This window comes from Uloborus diversus, chromosome 4, assembly GCF_026930045.1.
Source record: "Uloborus diversus isolate 005 chromosome 4, Udiv.v.3.1, whole genome shotgun sequence".
Taxonomy (NCBI): Eukaryota; Metazoa; Arthropoda; class Arachnida; order Araneae; family Uloboridae; genus Uloborus; species Uloborus diversus.
Window position 1 is genome coordinate 14,914,984 of NC_072734.1, and position 23,679 is coordinate 14,938,662.

The 23,679-nt window shown below is 34.9% G+C and overlaps 1 protein-coding gene across 1 annotated transcript in view; it reads left to right on the forward strand.

Moving 5' to 3' along the window:
• The first annotated feature begins 5,038 nt into the window (after positions 1–5,038).
• Positions 5,039–23,679, forward strand: part of LOC129219845 (corticotropin-releasing factor receptor 1-like) — a 167,627-nt gene continuing 148,986 nt past the window's right edge. The window contains exons 1-2 of the mRNA XM_054854154.1: positions 5,039–5,072; positions 20,884–20,978. Coding sequence (XP_054710129.1) covers positions 5,039–5,072; positions 20,884–20,978 — 129 coding nt within the window. The remainder of the gene's footprint in view (positions 5,073–20,883; positions 20,979–23,679) is intronic.

Below are 23,679 nucleotides of genomic sequence, written 5' to 3' on the forward strand. Positions count from 1 at the left end.
TTGTCAACTACACCAATTTCTCAATGGGGTTGTTTCCTTCAATCAAAAGTACTACTTTTAGTCACCGAAATAGATAGAATAAGAAAAAAAAATGTTGAGCCAGAAATAACTTTTATTTTATCAACAGTTGTTTTTTAAAAACTTTTTTGAATGTCCGATTTTGGAAATAAGACGTGGTCTTTATGATGTTATAAGTGACGTACTTTGGCGCGCAACTCCATTGCCTAGCTAAATATTTACGGTTTGCTCTCAACTACGTTTTCGGGTTATGACAATTTGCGCTAAGCGCTAATGGAATCAATGAGTAGCATTTTATCGCTTTTAATGCCAAAAAATTAATTTCAATCTGCACATCAATTAAAATATTTTTTAAAAAAATATTAAATTTTTTCAAATTATTTGAAAAATGTTTAAAATCTATGTTTTTAAGCATCCTCTTTCAGTAAAAAATACTTTGAAAATTTCGGAAACGATCCCATTACCGAAATATTTCCTTTCATCCATTTATTTTGAGATTAACAGATAAAAAGCAAAATTGGAATAAATTATTACTGTGGTATTGTGTGTCCGTATAAAAATTGTATGTTTTCAGATATGCAGTAAACATGAGTAAGAATAGAAATAAAATTGTTGGAAATAGTTAAATTCATACAAGTTTTCTCAAATATTCATTCATGAATATGGTCGAATTTCGACCACTGGACGAACACTATTAACATTAAAACTGCTATTAAAATGTAAATTAATCCACCAAATCCACTTGATATATCCAGACTCACCAGGTGACTGCGTTAGCGCATTGGCGATTTTTTAAAAATTTTAATGAAATTTTTAATTTAATTTTTTGTGTATGTGTGTTTTTAAGGATTAATGGGTGCTAATTAGGATTTTGTGGAATTAATATCCCTGCTTTAATAGCGACAATAGACAGTATTGTCCTTTCTTTCTTTTTTTCTTTTAAATTTGTTTTTTATGCTATCGGACTTGTACTGAGGAAGATTTTTGGAATTAATCATGAAGGAGGTCTTCAGAGGGAGATGTTATTTGAAAATGCTGATATCGCCATTCTAATAGAGACTTTAGGGAATGTTTCTCTTTCCGAAATGAGAAGTTTTTTGTACTATTGTCCTCATTTAAATGGGAACTTTAAAAAAAAAGCGTTGTGCTTACTCTGATATCAATGGTATTTTTACTTTGAACTTTTTTTGATATTTTAATTAGGACTGTTTACGTTGTTAAGAAACAGTTGATTTCCTTCACGTGAGAGATTTTAAACGTTTGATGTTCTCACTCTAAAGGGACATTATTAGAATCTGGATTTGTAGTGACTGTTGACCCTTTTTTGGGACGATTTCTCCGGTAAGAAGCTATACAATAATGTAGATAGCAGGTGTAGCGCTGGACACCATTTGACAGAGATGGGGATTATAAGGTAAATGGTTGACTTTATTTAAGAATTGTTGACCTCACTCGAATTGAAATTTTTAAGAATTACCCAAACTAACTTCTTTACAACTCCTGAACGTTTTCCTGATTTATGTTGTGTGATTTTTTTGGGTGTCTTCCCAGTTTCGTCGACATTTCATTTACACTCCCCCCCCCTCTCCCTTGATTTTCAGTTTTCATCATATCTTTTAATATATTAAAGGGGGAGGGGGCATTTTAAACGTCGGCAAAACTCTGGAGAAACCATTTTTTGGTAACTATTTGACCTCTCCCTGTGTTGACCACTCACCCTGTGTTGTTGAACTTAAATCGATTGAAAAAAACTACATCAATGTGAGCGAAGCCGCGGGTAAAAGCTAATATATACATTTGAATCTCTGTTTAACGACGCTCTATTTAACGACTTTCTCTATTTAAAGACGGCTTTTCACGTTCCCAGATGATCCACTATAGTGTTAAAAGCATTCTATTTAAGGACGCTTTCTACTTAAGGACGACTTTTTGTGGTCCCTTGAAAGTCGTTAAGCAGAGAGCCAACTGTATATATATATATATATATATATATATATATATATATATATATATATATATATATATATATATATATATATATATATATATATATATATATATATATATATATATATATATATATAGAATTTGTTTCTGTACTAATTATTAACCATTGTTAGACTTTTGTGCTGATGACGATGTATTTCATTATTTTTACAGGCGAGAATACGCTCTCTATGTGTCCCCCTGTGTGGGACGATATTTTCTGTTGGCCTCGCACCTCTGCTGGACAGCCGGTGTACATCCCGTGCCACAGAATCCTGGCGTTTTTGGGATCTTCGTCGCCGTACGAAACAGGTAATGATTCGTTTCGGTTTCAAGATTGATGTGGGTTTTGTACTCATTGCGACAGGAAGAAAAACTTAATCGGAGACATTCAGAGCTCATAATAACTGCTCCTGCGTAGTAAAAAAAATCTGAAAAGTCACTCATTATCTCATCAAAAACAACCCTGTTGTAAAAATTTCCCCGCCAAGAAAACTCACACTTGGAGGGTAAAATAACGTCCTTAAACAAAGTAAAAATGGTCAAATTAAGTTCTCAAATTTTTGGTAGCCTGTTTTAAGTGTTGTTTAATGAAATTGGTTTTGAGACTGTATACTTGGCTGTTTAAGATTACAGATTTAAATGTTTATTGCCAATTAAAAATTTTAAATTTTGAAACATTTAAGTACATTAAAAAATCCTCATTAGAAGAAAAATGTTTTATACTTGTTGCTTATCTGTTTTGCATTGTTATTTAATATTAAGTGTTCACATTGTTATTTAATATTATGTTTACCATATTGAACTTTATTGGCAGTACAGCAATTTTGCAGTTACGTGTTGTATCAATGAGCTAAAACTTAATAAATGTAATCATCATAAGGTGTAAGTAATTTTTGGTACAAACATATTTAGTGTTTAATTTAAAGCAGACCAGTGGTTTTGTTTGAGGACCAGTACATATTCACTTTGGCTGGTCCAAGGGACTAGTAGGAATTTTTACCGATTTCTAACGCTGAGGGGATTTACCCTGCCTTCGAATAAGTACCCCCAAAAATTATATTCATCTTCCCACCTTACATTACTAATTGCGTGTATTAAAAATAGTTTGAATAAATTTTCATCATGAAGTACCGGGGAGCAAATGCAAATGAGCAAGGCAACAGAAAATAGTATTTTGATTTTTTGTTTTTTGTTTAAAAATGTGAAAAGTGTTTCTATATTACGTCATCACTTAAACAGCAATAAAATAAATAAATAACATCATAGTCTTAATAACTTCTCATCAGTTTATTCTTCCAAACATCCCTTGTGCTTCCTTTTTTTTTTTCATTTTGGATATGACTAACCTAGACTATGATTTTGAAATCCTGATGTTCATCATTGAATTGCTTATACTTTTCCAATTATGACATTGAGAAGAAAGATTCTTTGGTTCACAATATGTTTCTTACATAATTTCATCAATAAAAAATATTATAAACTGTGTAATACATATGTGTATATCAGTTTTACCAGTTGTTTCATATTTAGATTTAAAAAAACATATTTCCACTCACTTTTTGCATTTTTTTGTAAAATACCCACTACCCAATTTTTGAAATATTTACCTACCCGCTGGGTATTTACCCGATCCACATCACTAATGGTCAGCGATATTTTGTTGAATGTAGTTCCATATTCAACAATCACTATTTACCTCAACGAAAATTGTTTTAATTGCGGAAGACATTGTTTTTCCAACCAAGGAGATAATTAGGAATAATGAGCCAAATTACTTTGTACAGTATTGCAACTAATTAGGAGCATTTAACGAATTGGAAGAAAAAAAGAACATTTAACATTGTTCAACGTGATACTGGTCCCGCGGGCGTGTCCTTGAAATCAACTGAAAATAGGAAACATAATTGAATGGCGCAGTGTTTCGTTTTTAGAAAGCAAAAATATGTCGGTCTGTTGAAATTTACAGAAAATAAAGGAAGTTGATGATATTAGTGTTATGAATGAGACATAATTTAGGAAATGGGACTTTATGTTAACAGCTGACGATTGATGCTCAAGGACTCTTACTGATGGCTGAAGAACTTTAAAAAAAAAAAAAAAAGAGGTTCTGCTTTATTTAGTTATCATACAAGCAATGTGGCAATTATTTCCCTCCCAGATTGCTGATTGCGTTATGACGAAGTTGAAACGAAAAACAGTCATTGTTATTAAACAATTTACAGTAGTCAGTGAAGTTAACTTCCAGCCATTTGGGTCGATTTTGCCCCACTTCATGTTTTTTTTTTTGTAAAAAAAACTTGTAGAAGGTCTGCTGTGTGTGTGTGGTACATTCCGCTGTTTTTTGAGCAATCACGATTGCTTATTGTTCTCACTTGACTGTTTTTGGTGAATCTTTGATTTTTCCCACCGCCACCCTCCGCACCATCACCGTCGACCGGCTCCTCACGATGTCACCTCTAGCGAAAACCGTCTCCAGGTTTCGTCAATTTCCCACACTTACACGCATACATACACGCACCTACACACATATACATATATACAACTACACACATATACATATATACAACTACACACACACATACATACACAAACACATATACACACAAACACACACACACCTACACACTCACATACACACAACTACCCACACACTCATGCCTGCACACAGACACAAACACATATGCCTACAAACACATACACAAACACATATGCCTACACACACATACACAAACACATATGCCTACACACATACACATCCCCCCCCCCACACACCTACACACAACTACCCACACACTCATGCCTGCACACAGACACATACCCCCTACACACAAACACACATACCCCTCACACACAACCACACACGCCTACATATACACACATACTCGTGATTGCGAAAAACATAATTTGAATTCAAGATGACAAAATTCAAATTAATTTTATTATTATTTTTTTTAATATAAGCGTTGCCCAAATAAAAAGTGGACGAGTTGAATAAAAATAATACTTTTAATGTAATTTAAAGGAAATCGTCATGGGCGTTGCAGCAGCAGGTCTTTGCCATCACTGTAAAAAGATCAGGGCTGATTCCTGACGAAGTTTTACTTCATCGTTCGAACGGAAACGTTTCCCCTGTATTGCTCTCTTATAAGGGTTTGGGGTCAAAATGTCGCCACCGAAATGTCGCGGGGCAAAATGTCGCGGCCAAAATGTCGCCAGTCCAAAATGTCGCCGGGCCGAAATGTCGCTTGTCCAAAATGTCGCCAGGTCAAAATGTCGCCGGTCCAAAATGTCGCCGGTCCAAAATGTCGCCAGGCCAAAATGTCGCCAGGCCAAAATGTCGCCGGCCCAAAATGTCGCCGGGCCGAAATGTCGCTGGTCCAAAATGTCGCCGGGCCAAAATGTCGCCTGTCCAAAATGTCGCCGGCCAAAATGTCGCCGGGCCAAAATGTCGCCGGCCCAAAATGTCGCCGGGCCGAAATGTCGCCGGTCCAAAATGTCGCCGGTCCAAAATGTCGCTGGGCCAAAATGTCGCCTGTCCAAAATGTCGCCGGGCCAAAATGTCGCCTGTCCAAAATGTCGCCGGGCCAAAATGTCGCCGGGCCAAAATGTCGCCTGTCCAAAATGTCGTAGAACCAAAATTCGCTCATTCAGTTGGTAAGAAAAATGCAAATGTACAAAAATGCTGTTTAACACCAAATTTGCAGAATAAATGATTACTGCCTTTAATGAATGTCTTCGTTAAAAATGGGACTGAACTAACTGAGTTTCTTGATGAATTCTAAAAAGATTATTCCGTTTTGATTCGCAACTCTCGGCTGTTTTTCAGCAAACAAATAGAATACCAGCGTTACGTTATCTTATTTCTTGTGACTCGCTATCTACCAACTGTAAAACGTTCTGACGGCTTTCAGTTCTGACGTTCGATAAATTTTTTAAAACTTTTCTTCAAGAATAGTGTGCGTTTATATGTGACCGATTTTTGGGGGCCATTCTACGTCAAAACCTGTGGTAAGAATTCGAACGATACCCGCAAGTACCCATATATGATTTAGGGCTGCGTGGTTTTTTTGCGTCAATTCGTTCAAGATAGTGGAGTAACTGAACGTTTTCATCGATATGCGTGACTGTCATTGCTCAAAAAATGATGAACGGAATCAAATAAAATGTTAGGAAGCAGCAGGGGGACAGATTTTGGGGCCAATAACACCAGAGGGTGGAGCAATCGAATGTTTTTTTCTTTTCTTTTTTTTTTATCTGTGACTGATATATCTCAAAAAGTAATACAGTAGACCCTCGTTTTCAGCAGGTTTATTTTACGCGGTTTCGATTATACGCGGTTGAAGATTTGACACCTTTATTTTATTTACGCAGATGAGTTTCGGTTTTACGCTGATGCGGCAATGCAAACAGGTAACATTTTCCTCTCTTTCAAAACCCAAGCTCCTATAGATTGCAGATTACTCGTAACTAACTGCATTTTGGCGTGCTAATAATCGAACTTGGGTCCTTGGAGACATTTTATGCGATTGGTTCCAGAGCTTTTCCCATTATAGAAGTAAAGTGATTAAACTCACACAGTTCAGAACTCACTGAAAGAAGAGCTTTTAGGAGTGACAAAGGAGGTCAAAACCAACGAGGATACCGACTCCGGTGACACACAACCAGAAACGCTCACATTGAAAATTTTGAACCATTCGTAGACAATAGAAATAATCTTTTTTCTGATTTGTTAGTAAAGGAAGATTTTATCAAGGAAATGACGCAAGTGGTCATGGATGCGTTAATGCTCAGCAAAGAATTAGAGGAAGAATTCTTAATGACTACCAAAAGACTATCATAGCCAGCTCTTCTTCATAAACAGAACACGAAATTAGTTTGTTTTCTTTATGCATATTATGCATAAAAATCGATATAAGTACACATTAAACTTTTCATACAATTAGTCATCACTAGAATGAAGTATTTTTTTATCTACGGAACCTGATCCCTATTTTGAACCCATTCCCTATTTTTGATATTAGGTCTCAATTTACGCGGTTTCGATTTACGCAGCATTTCCGTGGAACATAACACCCGCGTAAAACGAGGGTCTACTGTACAAGGGTTAAGACAAAATTTGGTCTACAGGTATATCTTAAAGGGCGAGTTGCTCATTTATTTTTGACTTCAGTCATTCCAAAAGGATGGATCACCGAATATTTTTAATCGTTTTATGTGACTGCTATATCTCAAGAAGTAATGCGAGGATTCATACAAAAATGTAGTATGCAAGTGAAATTAAACGAAAACAAGCCTTATTTTCGTTCTAAGTTGAGTTTCGTAATCGTTTACGTGAGTCAGTGTAATTAAATAAACAATGAAAAATATACTGAATTTAAATATGAGAGGTTGAGCAAGATATCAATAAAATCTAAATTAGCCGTGTATTCCTCTCATTTTTGTAGCACTTTAACTAGCGTGGGTGTTAAATAAAAACTGAGTTTGCATTCTTATACAATTTGCGTAGTAAAAATTCAAAAATTAAAACAGCATTTTTTTCTGAGAGGGAAAAACTTATTTGTTTATTATTATTATTATCAGTATTCTTTTCTTTCTGAATTACCAAGCTATATTGAGCTAGAACTATTACTTTTTGAAACTCATTTTAAAAATAAGTCTAGGTCAAAATTGATCTGAATAATCTCATTGATATCAGTTATTACACCCTACATTGTGAAATTTTTTCTTTTCTATTTAAAATTGGAAAATGTGATTCAGCTGACAAGCGCTACTTCGCAAGCATGAAAGTATCCTCTTGAAAACCTCTAATAAAATAGCTGTTCTGAAATTGTCCCCCTTGATGTTCTATCGAATATATAAATTTCATGAATGTTGAGAATTGAAAATATTTGTCATCGCGTAGAGTCGTTTTTCAAAAATCTGAGTGAAAGACACCTGTTTTAGCAATTACGGGTTTCATTGATTTCAAAAGATTTGACGGTGAAGATTTTGACGTAATTTCAGAATTTTACTCATAAGACAGAGTTTCCACGGCAATAATCTGTCATCTCTGTTAAACATTTGTTTTGCTGTCCCAAAATCCCGGTCGCAAAGGACATACAAATGTCCTCTCAGAGGAAGGTCTCGAGCAGTCTTGTTAAACTTCTTCAGTTTCATTTCCAGAAAAAGTCTCAGAACAGTTTTGATCTTACTTTAACCAACGTATATCTCACTGAAAACGTACAGTTTTTTTTTTTTTTACAGTTCTTAGGGTGATGTTAAAAAATCTATGAGAAAATTAAATTTCATTAAGATACCTTTCTACTTGATTTCCACCCTGGCCCGTGATTTCGAATTTTTCTAGTGAAAGGGGAGAGGGAGGATAACGGGCATATAACCAATGCAAATTTCATAGGATTGCTATAAAAAGCACTTCCACTTGTATATATAAAAAAAAAAATTTAAAGTCGGGGGCCATTCCGCCTGATCCCCTAAATTACTGACTTGTCGCTAAGGTAATTATATGCTAGAGTGAAGGAGTTATTTGTTTTTACTTCATTACGCCAAAAAATACAAACCGCCTATTCTCTTGCCATATTCACATAGCGCCTCACTATTCTTTCATTCGCCTTTAGAACAGTTTAGTTTTACTTCCATACCAATTTTTTGTCTGAATCCTTGCGTTACATCTTGATCTTTTGCTTTACATCTTGAGTATTATTATTAATCAGATTAAACGAGAAAGAGAAATCCGTTGCAGCAGCCTTTCGCATGTTTACGTTCTTAATAGTATACAGAAAAACGTATGTTTTTCTGAAAACTATTAATTTTCTGGAATTAATCTGATGCTTACGAATTACGACAGGAGAAAACGTTTGGAATTTTTGAAGGAACTTACTTTGAAAGGCAATTAATATTCTTTCGCAACTTTTATGCTGAAAAGCATCGACGTACATTTAAATTTTTCGTACCAATTGAACTAGCGAATTTTGGGCCGGCGACATTTTGGACCGGCGACATTTTGGACTGGCGACATTTTGAACCGGCGATATTTTGGACTGGCGACATTTTGGGCCGGCGACATTGTGGACTGGCGATCCTGGGATGATCTTTGTGGATGATAGTATGAATCGTTCCTTTACCCTCAGGTTGAGTTCGTCCCTGATTTCACGGGTCTCTTAATCTTTCGATCAGCTAGAATCATTTCATTAACGAAGGCAATGGAATCATTGGTGATAGCGATGTTTGCTTGGCCCGGTCTCGGCAGATCTGATGTCGTTTTCCGCCCTTAATCGTAGTACCGCTCTTTCCGATCTGGACGCATCCATGGATAGCACGACTTTCCTTTTGTACAATTGAGGCACTTGAGATGCATTCCTCATACCACCCTTTATGTACGCTCTAATTGAATCATTCATTCTGATGTTATTGCACTTGTCCACTTTTCATTTGGGCTACCCTTTTTTCGATTTTACTTTTTGTTTCACAAAAATTGAGTTGCCAACACTGCAGGCTGGTCATCACCCAATCCAATTATTCGAAATGACGTCTTTTATCTTAATTATATATCGCTGTTCCAGTGGAACATTGACCCAACTGCAAAAAGTATAGTTTTACAGGAGAACCAAATATACAAAATTATTTTATTTTATTCGTTACCTCATACAATGAAACATAGCTGAGTTACTGCCCTGGTGGCAAAAAGTGGAAAACGAATCTGTCAGTGTTCCTCCGAATGGAGTAACCACGTTTGGACCCAGTGGCGACAATAACTCATTTTCAATTAATTTTTCAGTTATGTCGATGTTACCGCAACAGCGATGTGTACTTTATATGTACTTTCCTACGAATGAACTGACAGATTTTAATATATTCGGTGTTGTAACACCATTTTCTCCAAAGAGAATGTCCATAAATAATTTTATCTTTTTTGACCCCCTCCCCTGATAACCTGAAAATGCCATACTCCCCCCCCCCTTCCCCTCTTTTGTCAGATGTCTCACTATTTTTTATTAACCTATTCGAATAAAAAAAAAAAAATTCGTGATGTCACGTTTCTTGTTACCCCCTGCCTCCTTTACATAAAAGTGTCATACTTCACCATACCCCTCCCCCCTTCTGTCACATGTCATGCCATTTTTTATTAACCTATTCTTATTAAAAAAAAGCATTGTGACGTCACATTTCTTGCTACCCCCCTCTCTTATATTCAAGTGCCACACTTCACCATAACCCCTCACTTCCTCTTTGTCACATGTCCCCCCCCATGCGATTTTTTTAAAACCTATTCTTTAAAAAAAAACCATTGTGATTTCACTTTTGTTGCCACCCTTCTGCCTTACATTAAAGTGCCACACTTCACTATAGCCCCTCCCTTCCTCTTTGTCACATGTCACGCGTTTTTTTATTAACCTCTTCGAATAAAAAGAATCGTAGTATCACATTTCTTGTTACTTCCTCCCTACCCTATGTCACAAGCTTGTGGACAGCCTCAAACTGTGGAAGCAAGTTTTAATTTCAAACTAAATTTGCAAAAAAAAAAGAAAAAATAATGCTTGCCCGGAACTAATTGAACCTACTTTTTCAATATTGTTCCTTTGAGGCATTATTCTCGCACATTTTATATGCTTTCATTCACAACTACGGAAAATTATTGTTGTTTCACTTATCGCAGGTCCCATTACAAAATCAAGAGAATAACCTTGTAATAGTTAATAGTCAGAATTCAAATTATTTCCTCATTTAAGAGGAAATAACTTTAAAAATCCATCTTACTGTTGAAATCCTCAACTGACACCTTCTCAGAATCTAATTTTTCTTCAAAACACTGAGCCCCCTCACCCATTACTCCAGTGCTTCACTGCGCATATTCTTAAAGTAATAAAGAAGTAATTTTAAAGGTAAACCTATACGTAGAACTTTGTTAGTTCGAACCCCATTTATCCAAAATTTCGATTAATTCGAAACTGTTTCATTTTCGGAAATTGTAATTTAATTTGAATTAAACAAAAAACATGATATCCTCGTTCTATTGCCTTTAAATCAAGAAATTCAAGAGTTGATAGTACTGAATACTTAATTTACATCCGTGTTTCTTAGCACACGTTTTTTTTTTTTTCTGTAATCCAAGCAGTCACAGTTCCAATTAGTTCAGATTAGCGTTGTTTTATTCAATTTAATTTTAAGTTAAAATTATTCAGTTTAATGCGTTTTTTAGCCTGTTCAAAGGGGGAGCCAAGGCATCATTGCTACAAACCTTCAGGGAATATTGGGAGAAATCACGAAGGCGCAATTTGTTCGCGCGGATTGAACCAATACAAGTCGAACCATTAGATGGAACAAAAGTCTATATTTGGCTTTGCGGATCTAATATTTTTGACCCTCAGAGTCTAATAACAGGTTGCATCCATCTTGTCTCCCTAAAGTATAATCCTTTCAAGAGAACCTCAATTTTTGGCTGACACCCATAATCCATCTGTCGAAGTGAATAAAAGACGATCTCTTTTCCAGGTGGGATAGCATCATCTTGGTTTAAATCATTCACGCGAGAACTGTGATACTTGCTCGTTGACAACCGACGACAGCAAATACACGCCAGATTTCCTGCCGATAATTTGCGCTGACAGTGGCTTGTTACTAAAGTTTATGAAATATTGACATCTTGTTATTAATTTTCATTGCTGGTTTCGGTTGGATAGGGATTCGGTTTCAGTAACTAGTGGTGAATTTTGCTGCTTTCTTTTTATCAAAGAGCAGGGGCGCCCCGAACCTAAAAGTTTTGGAAAGGAACCCCAAATTTTGCCGAATGATGATAGTTTTGCCGAATTAAACTCTAAATTTTCACCGAATGATGTAATTTTGCCGAATTGTCAAACATATTTTGCCGAATCAGGAAATTTTTGGGAGGTAGCAGTAACCTTCCATCCGAGTGCCCCTGCCAATGGTTTTTAAATATATAAAGATAATAATTGCTGTAAAATGATCTTCACTTTGCAAAATTAAGCATTTACATCAATCACTTTGAAAAGAGTGTAACAGGACAGCTGTTGAGAAGTCATTCGATACGAATCCTCAAAGTTTTATGATTGAATTGGTTAGAATAACTTGTCATTCTAAGGTTTTTTTTTTTTTTTTTTGAAAATTGGAGATAGATTGAGTTTTATTTTGAAAGAAATATACTTTTTTGACGATAAACATTTTTACAGCCGAGAGAATTTTTAGAGTCATCCTCTACTCCTTTTTCGAACGCATTCAGCCATACTTGCATCGTCTTTCTTAATAAGAATTAGTAAGAGGGTATGTTTTGGAGGGAAGGATATTTCAGACGGTGAAAAAAATTGAATTAAAAAAAAAGGCTTTGTGAAACAATAGAACGCTGCTGCGGTATTTCATGGAAATAAAATAACTTTAGTTTTAAAGAAGCTATATATGTATGTATTTACTCAAAGTGCTGCAACTTGGAATCAAACTTTAATGGTGGTCACTTATTGAAGAGGAACAGATTTTAAATTACTTGTTCACTAATTCCGGTAATTCCAAGTTCAAAGTAAATTAGGGGAAAATGTCTTGCATTTGAAACTAACGAACAATTCTGGGCATTAGATGGAATGCCGAACTTTCCTTTTATCTTAACTGCGTCCAATTAAAATCGGCAAATGTCATTTTGAAGAGTAATTTCTAAGTCAAACATTGAAGTTCCCGCCGCAAAGCCAGTGATTAAACTTCAAGTTCCAGGTTAAATGTTCTGATTAAATACAAATAAACGAAATAGCAGAATTACCTAACTGGAAGTTAATTAGACTAATTAAATATAAGATCATTAAAATTGTTTCAATGGTGTGTGATTTCACTGCAAGTAATTTGTTGATAAATTTGGCGAGAAGGGTTATTTCCTTAAAAATCTTGGAATGACTCTCAACTATGGTTTAAATAACGAAAACTAAAACTTAGTTCTTGATTAAATGAGTCTTCAAATGAAGAAATACTCGGGTTGAGTGAAGCATTTTCTGTGCTGTAAGTATGACATGATGAATCATTTACTGTTGGGTTGAAAGAACCCTTGTTACCAATAAGACGAAAAGCAACCGAAGGTTTACATTCGACGACACGACGGCAGTATTGTCCGTTTTCCACGAAAAGGCACTTGACTCCGCCTTCGTTACGTGGCACCCGATGATTCTATTTCTTTTGGCAGAAAGCATCTTCGAATCACAGCATTTTGTCGCAAAAGCAGCAGTTTTTAAAATGTAAAAATAACGAAAGAAGCAACTGATAAGTGAAGCAAGTGACGTTAAGGACATTTTTTTTTCTGCAAATGAAAATGCACGCCAAAGTTAAGGTTGTCTGGGTGTCTCATTTACAAGTGCGGGGATATGTTTACCAATCACTCCCGCTTAAAATTGAACTTTGCGATCGAGAAGGCGGAGCGAAGTGCCTTTTCGTGTACAATACATCGGACAATATATCGGATTTCTCCCTGAGTTACCGCAGCATGTGTGAAAAACATTTTTATTGCATATTTATTTACTGTTTGGGTTTCCTAGCAATTTAGCGCTGACATTACAGTGCATATTTGGTTGTTTTTTCCATCGTTAAATTCAATCACTTTTTTTTTTTTGAAATGTACTACTTGTATTTTATTTATGAGGCAGTGGAAAGCAAAGGAATGTAAGTACCAAAATTAAAAATTTGAAGATAATCTGTGCAACTGGTATAGGAGAACCTCTTCTCCGTTTTAGGACAAGAGATGGTACTAGTAGCTCTGTTGCGTTCTGCTATGCAGCATGATTTAGAAAAAAAAATCAATGTAAGTCTACGAAGAATCTGAACTTTAAATACGTTTTACTCGAAATTTAAAAAAGTCCACTAACATCCCTTTGCTTCTCACTGCTGTACATAATACAGTAAGCGCCGCTTAGCTTAATATGATCACGGTTACTGTTATCATTCGCTTAATGTTATCAGAATCACTAAGTCCCGGAACACTTGTATATTAACACACGTTAAAAAAGTCAGATATTGTAATCAGCGTCTTCGTTTATTGTTATCACTTTTTCATAACTTTCAATTTTCCCCCGTTTTTGTTCCTCAATTAACAGAAATACATAGGCAAACCCTGACGAGACTAACTTTCGGTTGTAGCATTTTGTGGTTTTCAATAGCAGTTCAAAATTTTTCTAGGAATGAAGCTACAGAAAGTTCGCCCCCAGTGACCACAGACTCCCCCTAAGAAAACTTTCTTTTGCACCTAAAAAAATTCAGTCGCTGGACATGCTGTAGGCATTGATGTAGGACCTCTGTTGTTGACGTTACTTTGTAAACTGTTAAAGATTTGTGTCGAGATTGAAAACAAAGCGAAGTTAAATTAAGATTTAAACAATAAGCAAAATCATGCTGGAAAAGAGCGAAAAGCTGAAAATGCTTTGAAACTGGTTTACGAATGTCAGGGAAAACGGTCTTATTTTACTTCACCTATTACTATGTGATTAAAAAATTGCATAATTTAGCGTTAACTTTTTATTAATTCAGATATTTCCATTAAGTTAATTTAATAACTTATAATTTAAAACTGCGTTCAGTTGAGTCATTGTGATTTTAATTTGAGGTTGCCAAAATAAATGCACCTTAATTGGAAAAGAATCATTTTGTGTCTCCCGGGTTTTTTTCGGTTATTGTTATCAGTCGGTTATTGTCTCCTACTGTATATTGTTATACTTTAACTATTGAACAAGGATATGTTTCCTAAAGTTGAGACGCGGTTCCTCTAAAGATAATAATAATAATAAAAAAATCTTATTGTTCGATGTTCCATGAGTGTACTAAGTTTGAATACATTGGATCTAAAGTCATTGTTCCGTCTCAAAAACCGAGCACATATTTCATCAGTATCTGTCTCATCCATCGCATTTCTTATACCGGCCGACTCGCCACCAAGCCATTCCGCGCCCGTAATATTCGGCTCTTCTTTATCGCTACCTTTGTTACGTCAAGATAATCGAATTCCCAGCTGGAATATTGTCTCATCGCTTTTGTTTTTCGTTATTGATCTTGCCTTTTCATGGACATGGTATGCGACGGGAGTTTTTGTTTTCAAGTATTCATGAGGAAAAGTAAATGGCCAGTGCGTAGCCATGAGAGATGTTTAGATAAAAAAGCATAGATTGATGTTCTTGTTGTTGAGTTTCGATGCATAGAAATGGTTGACTCAATATGCAGAAGAAAATTTTATGCGGAAATATTGACTAGTGGTACTCGCACGGCTTTGCCCGTAATAGAAAAATTAAAAGGTCTTTTGGTTCGCCTGCATATTTACAAATAATGTATGGTGAATTTTCTCGCCAATTGGCTTGCGCCCATGTTACGGTTCCACGTTATGATAATTTCGTAATTTACTCGTTCCATCTTATGATAGTTTTGTTCTTAAAATTGGATAGAAAAAGAACCACATCGAATTTTCGAAAACTCGCTTCGAGGTGCACACCCCCATGCTACAAACTAACTTTGCCAAATTTCATGAAAATCGGCCAAACGGTCTAGGCGCTATACGCGTCACAGAGATCCAGACATCCAGACATCCTACAGACATCAAGAAATCCTCCGGACAGAGAGACTTTCAGCTTTATTATTAGTGATAATCATTTTCATCACTGGCTCCGAGATGATTTGGTTTTACTTGCTAGGCAAGCGCACCTTTAAAAGTGAAATTAAAAGTTCAGACAGATAGCTGTAGAAAGAGCAGAGGGAGGTATGTATTTTATGTGTGCCCTCGACTGCCCAATAACGAAATATTAATGCTAAAGTTGGCTAATTTAGAAGTTCGAATTTGATAAAGCCATGGTGCTAATTGGTAAATTTGAAATTCAAGAAAAATACAAAATGTATTTCAATACATTAATTCGAATACAAAAGACGCCTGCCAAGAATGCTATCGTCAAAAATATTTTTTTCATTCTCACTTTTTTGGAACTTTAATAAATAAATTTATTTCTGCTCTTAAGTAGCTAACTGAACTTCTTTTTTAAAGCAATAACAATAATTTTTTTTTTTCATGTATATACTAGCTAGCAGAAAAAAAAGTTTCGCCATTTTATTTTTCTTCCTTGGAATTAAGTTTACGTTGGTGCCGTTAATCTCTTATAATTGAAAGCATTTTACATAGTAATACTCTTTATAAAATTTATGGAGCAAACAAAACGAAACTAGTTGTTCATTTGCATATACTTATAGTTTTATTGATTCATAAACAAGTCATTTCGACAAAAACCCCCTCCTCCTCCCCCCAATCTCAAACTTCCGAAACAATTCCCAAACCTCCAGATATCACACTCTAGGGGGAAAACATCGAGTTTCAAACATAATGTCTGAAAAATGGTCTAACGATCCCCTTCACTCGTTTCGGATGATGCAATTAAAATGCCTTCGCCCTGGCTCGTTCTCCGCCCCATCTTCGGTGCAATTTAACGGTCCGGCCGCCCCGAGCTTCATTAGCAAAATTCTTCTCTCATTCTTCATGCATCAGGAGATTTACGGCCTCGTTGAGAAATGTCTACATTGAGCGAAAACGATCTTTGAACTCGCATAACTTCATTTATGCGAAGAAAGTGGTTCGATTTTTAACTCCAGAAGTGGATATTTGAGGCAACAGCAAGTTTTAAAATCAGGACACGTTTTCATTTGAGTCTAACGAACTTCTTGCCTGAAATGAATTTCGATGTTGTCATTAGCTTCTTCAGCTTTCTCGTCTACTACATAGTTTCGAGAGAAAGTTTTTTCGTCTTTTAGCATCAATATCACACCCTCCCTCCCATGCGCTCCTCTTCTTTAATTTGTTGTAAACAAGATTATTTCTAAGTAGCGGGAACTCCGCTTTGGACATTTCCCTAAGTACGAGGGAAGAAAAATTGATTTGGTGAGTAAAGTTAGAACGAATTTCTGAAAAAAATCTTGTATTTAATGGCCTATAAATAAAAGTAGTTTCTTAAGTTTAGCATGTGTTAGTCGTTTAGCTAAGATTTTTTTTTTTTTGAGCAATAGTGATTGCTTACTGATTTAACTTTGACGTTTCTCATTCTTTTGCCTTTGTGATTGTCGTGCTGCCGTTGGTAGATAGCGAGTCCCGTGTTCCAATACTTAATGTATTTTTTATTTATTAATTTATGTATATTTACATATCGTCACCTCAGAGCAACAGTAGGATATCTTTGTTATTCCTGGGATTAGATGTCTTAGTGTTGCTATGAAACGACAATATGTATTATTTTTGGCTTTTTTACGTGTTTTCGTTTTTCTGCAGACGATGAATCGTTTCGAATAAAAACTGATTATTTTAGTCTTTTTAAATCTTATTTTGTTTTTGGTTTATTGGATTATGGGTTATTTTATTCTTATGCTGTTTTATTTAGTTTATTTTGGAAGCGTTATTTACTCTTTTGCTTTATTTATTCTAGTTGAGGTAAAATTTATCGTGCATATTTTTATCATTCCTCGAAAGTTTCTTATTTTGTTTCTTTGAAAGAATCCCATCTCAATTTCGATTTCAAAAAAATGTGATTTTAATTTATCAGCAACAGGGGAAGGAGTTGTGCTAGTTGTCTTAAAACTCCTAATATTTTTAATTTTGTCCTAATATCCTTAAATTTTCAGTATTTTGCCCTACTGTTGCATCTGAACTCTAAAAGTAATGTGTTGTGGTGGCGCCCTCGCAGTTGTTAAAGGCTCTCATATTTTGCTTTGGAGAGTCCGTTACCTGAAGAGCAGGTGCAGGTGTGCCGAAAATTGATTGTACATAATGTTTTAATCTACACTAATAATATTAAGCTGAAGAGTTTGTTTGTTTGTTTGAACACGCTAATCTCAGGAGCTATTGTTTCGAATTGAAAAATTATTTTTGTGTTGAATGTCCATTGATTGAGGAAGGCTATATGGTATAATTTACATTGATATTTTAATTAGAAAAAAAAAGTTATCCAATATTTTATGTGATTTTTAACAGTTTTTAGTGCTTTTTACCCCACAGACCACCGCAACACTTGCGCCAGAAAAAGAGTTTTGTGCTGAAATGTAGGAAATTTAAGTTTAAGTATGATGAAAAAAAAGGTTTTTGGCAAATACAGCATTTTTTGTATTTTTTATGAAGTTTTGAAAAAAAACTTTATTTTGCAATTTTTTTTTTGGGGTTTAATTTTCTTTAAACTCATCCCGCAAAAAGTATAAAGGCCTCTTTTCTAAAATTTAATTATATAATATTAAAAACAATTCACCTTCTTCAAAAAAAAAAAAAAAAAAATCAAAAAATACGCTTTTTTTTTTTTCATTATTTTTAATGCAAAGCACGCCACGACTTCCAAGCATAGCCGAAGTTTTGGCAATCTTCAATTCACGATGGTCGTTACGTTATGGCCACGTAATCTAACATTTAACTGCAGCGCTTGGTTTTGCTTCTTTTTTTTTCATTTAGGAATTTTATTCATTTCTAATCAACGGATTCTTTATTCAACGGACTTACTTTTTTTTATTCAACGGACTTACTTTAAATTTTTCACACGGGCATCGCCGTGCGGGTACTGATAGTCACCAATAAAAGATTTTACCGAAGTTTTATTCATCTAATTTTGCAAATTTCTTTTTTTTTTTTTAAATCAAATGTACTAAAAAATTTGGAGTGGCGCAAAGTTGCAAATGAAGGATTGTATTTTCCTTCTATTTTTACTTATTTTTATGTGCATCTTATGATATAACTGAAAAATGATCAAATAAGCAGTGCTCTACAATGTGATTAAAGTGAAAAACAAACTTAAATAAAACACAAAATCCGAAGAATGTCTTAATACGTTTTACGTTAAATTATTATGTATGCGATATATACGTTATATACATTAAATTATTATGTATGCGAAAGTTTGTGAGGATGTTTGTAATTCTTTCACTCAAAAACTACTGAATGAATTTTAATAAAAACTTAAAATAATATAGCTTATACATCAGAATAACACATAGGGTAGTTTTCGTCCCGTTATGGGGGGCAAAAAAATTCCATAGGGGGTGGGGTTTTGTATAAGTTCTCTAATATAGGGGTAAAAAATACTTGCACATATTAACATTATATGTACATGGCAAGCTCTGATTTTTATGCTGAAGCTGACACCTGTTCGTAATTTTCAAGTAAAATAAAAAATGAGTTATAAGCTTTTTAGTTCCATGTTCGAAGGCTTTCATCAACTCAGTTCAGTATTTTAGTGTATCATCTCAACTCTGCCGACAGCTAGAATTGTTGAATATTTTTTCTTTTCGTCTGACTGTTCAAGGCATAGACTAATAATTATTATCTCTTATTATTAATCTATTATTATTAGTCTATAGTTCAAAGCTTTTCTCAAGTCAAATCTTAAGGTAACGTTTTTACACAAGATTGGCAAATAATAAACGGATTTGGCTGATTATTTTCCATTTTAATGTAACTTTGATGCAATTAATGTTTTTTTTTTATTATTATTTCTTTGTGCTGATTGGACACTAAACTCATTACCCAATCGACCAGCAGGAATTTTGCCGAAGTTTTTTCCGCAAAGATTTCAGTAGCTGAGGCATTTAGCAATTTTTTTAAGTGTCGCTGTTTTTGAAGCTAAACACTACGTAATACTGTTTCTTGCTTTTCTCTATGTAACCAAACTATCACCATTAAAAGAATCTTTAAAATTTCTGTTTAAATATAAGCGAATCCACCAACAAAATGAGGCAAATTCATAAACAGCACAAAAGCTTCAACTATTTTGTCTTAGTGCACAATTTCAAGCAATAGCCAAATTTTGCTACTTATTTTGGAAACATTTCGTATGAAAATGTTTAGCATCATTTTATGGTCACCAAAAGTATCCCAGTATTTGGCGATAATATCTCTTTGACGAAAATTAGTAACAGACAGTTTTACAAAGTGGGGAGCGGGAGCATTATCCATGGTATCCTAAAACGATTATACCACAAATTTGGTAACACTTAAAATCGCAACAAGAACCCATAATGATTGAAATTTCCCAAAATAACAAAAGCAAGTATAGGAGGATTATGTGCGGTTACATTTTTTTAAATATTTTTACTTCCATAGTTATACAGAGATAGTTTGAGACTCTATGTTCAAAAAGAAAAAAAAATCAACTGATAAATTTTTTTAAACAAGTGAAGTTTAATTTCATATTTTGGAAGTTCTTCAAATTGGTTCGCCCTTAAATGTCGCGCTTTCGTTTCTAAATGAATACTATCTTGTTCTTTCATTATTTTATTTTTATCGCTATTTTACTTTTATGGGTAAGGAAGAAGCTCGATTTTTAATCACATCAAAGCGGGTTGTTTTGAGTTCTTTCAATTAAAAACAGATAACGAATGAAAGTGGCAAATGTTTCTCATAATTATTATTGACCCAGGCAACGCCGGGCATTTTGCTAATACAGCATATAGCTACAATGGCAAAATACAGCATTGTGCTTTGTTTCACGGCTACAATGGAGCCTCTTCATCAGTGCGAAAAGCTCACCAACACAATCAGAAAGTCGCGAGAGAACTAACGTGAACCACGTGGACACCGGTATTTATACCAAAGAACCTTTGGTATAAACAGCGGTGTTTATACCAAATTGTTCTTTGGTGTAAATACACGTGGTTGACGTTAGTTCTTTTGCGACTTTCTGGTTATAGCCTTAAAATAGATATATGCTGTATTTGTCAGAATTTGTGCTTTATTTACGTTGGTTTTTTCACTTTAATCATACCTTATGATATACTTTGTGGTACACAGGGAGTTTTTGAAGTTTTAAAATAGGTTTAGATAATCTAGGAAACTTTAAATAATAGCAATTGTTTTTCGGGAATAAATTTTGAAAAATATTATTTTTCTGTTCTCTTTAGATTCAGTGGCTTTTCGTTTTTGCGGCGAGGATGGTTTGTGGTCTGCTGGCAAATGGACAAACTACAGTGAATGTCAAAGACTCTTGGACATACGAGTAAGAAACTTTACAAAAATCTCTGGTACAATAGATGTGGTATTACAGAATATCCAAAGAAATAAATAAAGGAAAATTAAAAAAAGAAAAAAGATATAAATATATGTATATATGTGTGTATATGTATCTAATTTGAATTCTGACACTTTGAATTCGAATTATGTTTTTCGCAATCACGAGTTGCGACAGGACCCTACTCATTGGAGGCTATTGTTCATAGAAACGGCTCATGTCCTCCCAAGCCTGCCCCTCCTCCTGGGCGGTTACGTGTAAGTGTGTAAGGACTTGTTTGTGTGTAGACGTTTGTGTATGTAGGAGTTTGTGTATCCAGGACATGGACGCCACCGCCTAGGAGGAGGGGATTCCGGTGGACAGTGTTGCTAGTGGAGGCTAGGACTAGAGGAGCAGCTCCGTCCTCCGGTGGACGGCGGTGCTGCAGAGGCACCTGGTCCATTCTGAAAAAGGAACCGGACATCAAGGACGCGCAAATGAAAGCAATAAGCAATCGTGATTACACACACACACACAAAAAAAATAATCCAAAGTGTCATATTTTGAGCATGAGGCCCAGAGAACGTGACGTGAGGGTAGCTTGTGCCGTTGAAATAAAGTGTGGAAGTTTTTTAGAATCTGAGCTTTAATGTGTATCGTTAAAGTACATATTTATTACAGAACACTTATTTAAACCCAATGCACTGCGTCCGGCGCTGGAGGAGTAAAAAACATATTTCTTTGTTGAAATCTTACAATGCTGTCACTGTTGTTAATAGTAATAATAATAATAATATATTATTATTATTAATGTGTAATGTAGCGATAATAATGTTATTAAGAATACGAATATTAAACTATTATTTTTGTTATAGAAATAATAATGATAATAATAATAACAGATGGCGTCGTTAAAACTTTAACAAGTAACTACATGAACGTCACAACTATTCAAACTTCAATAAATGTAGACTATCAAATACAGTGTTGCTAGATTGGGGGAATTTTTCCCATTTTGGGGAAATCTGGTGCTCTCTGGGGAAATTTTGGGGAAATGGATTTTGAGGGGAATTCTTTGGGGGAAAATTTTTCTCTTGGGGAAAACCTGGGGGAAAAAAACCTCGGGGGAAGAAAAAAAAAATTGTATTTCAATTCACGTCTTGACATCTGGTTGTTACATTCTTTGTATCAAACAGCGTTGGTTTAGCTTTGCTCAACTTTATGGAATCCGCATTTCGCATTATGTGGAATATTATGCAACGGAATTTCGCATTAATAGTTCTGCGTGAGTAACTAGTTGATACGTGAAACAGGCAAAAATAAGTCTGATGAAGAATGTTCTTTGATAAATGTATACAAAACTCATAGTTTAAATGTACATACAGAAGCAGAGTAGTAAATACGAGTAGGAAAAAAATATTTGGCTATTTCTTATCTCTCGATCAAGCGCTTGTATTATGTGACTAGTGGCACCCGCACGGCTTTGCCCATAGTAGAAAATTAAAAGGTATTTTGGTTCCCCCGTATATTTACAAACAATGCATGATGAATTTCTCGAAAATTCGCTTGCCATCGTTACGATTTCATATTATGATAACTTGGTAATTTAGTCGTCCATCTTATGATAATTTTGCTCGGGAAAATGTTCTTAAAATTGGAATAGAAAAAGAACAAAATCGAATTTTCGAAAAATCGCTTGGAGGGGCACACCCACAAGCTATAAAACTAACTTTGCCAAATTTTATGGAAATTGGCCAAACGGTTCTAGGCGCTATGCGCGCCACAGACATCTAGACAGGCAGAGATGCAGATATCCAGACAGAGAGACTTTCAGCTTTATTATTAGTAAAGATAAAAAAAGATAAAGAAAAAAAAATCGAAAATGGGAAGAAAAAAAAGTTGGGGAATTTTATAAGAAAATTTGGCATTTGGGGGAAAAAAATTCAAGAGACACAAATATCAGAGGAAGTCGATTCATTTTATGAAAATATGAGTGGAAAAATAATTTTTGAATTTGGGGAATTTCAATAGAAAACATAGCTTTTTGTGGAAAAGTTGGAAGGGAATTGGGGAGATCTGGATTTGACCATCTGGCAACACTGCTCAAATAAATCAAAATTTGCTTAAATTTAACACAAAACTGTTTATCATTTCTTTTATGACAAATACATCGACAGGGTTACCATTTTGCGGAGTTGCTCCGCAAAAATAGAGAAACTCCAAAAGAGAACAATTCCAAAACTGACAGGAACGCCAAGTAACATTACCTATAATGAAATCAGGGATACCGAAATCAAACTACGAAGTAGTCTGCTACAAAATTAAGCACCAGCGAAGTTGAATCACAATCTTATTACATCACCTCTCTCTTGCAGTTCATTTTTATACCTGACGCTAAGCCGCATGAAAACTTAGCTTGTGAATGAACTCTGTAAATGATGTTTCTTTGCTGGCGTAGTTCCAGCGCAGGGGAAACAACATGTACATCTCTAAGAAACTTACTACAGTGAAACCTGTGTAAGTTGACCACTCGCGGTGCAGTACTTTGGTGGTCAATTTAGACAGGTGGTCAACTTATAAAGGGCGGGTAATGATTTTTTTTTGTCATTTCTTGCACCATGTATTCATTTTTTGAGTAATTCCCCCATATTCTTTCTGTTCAACTCACTTTCATTGTTTAACATTATTGAAAGTGAAACAATAATTAAAA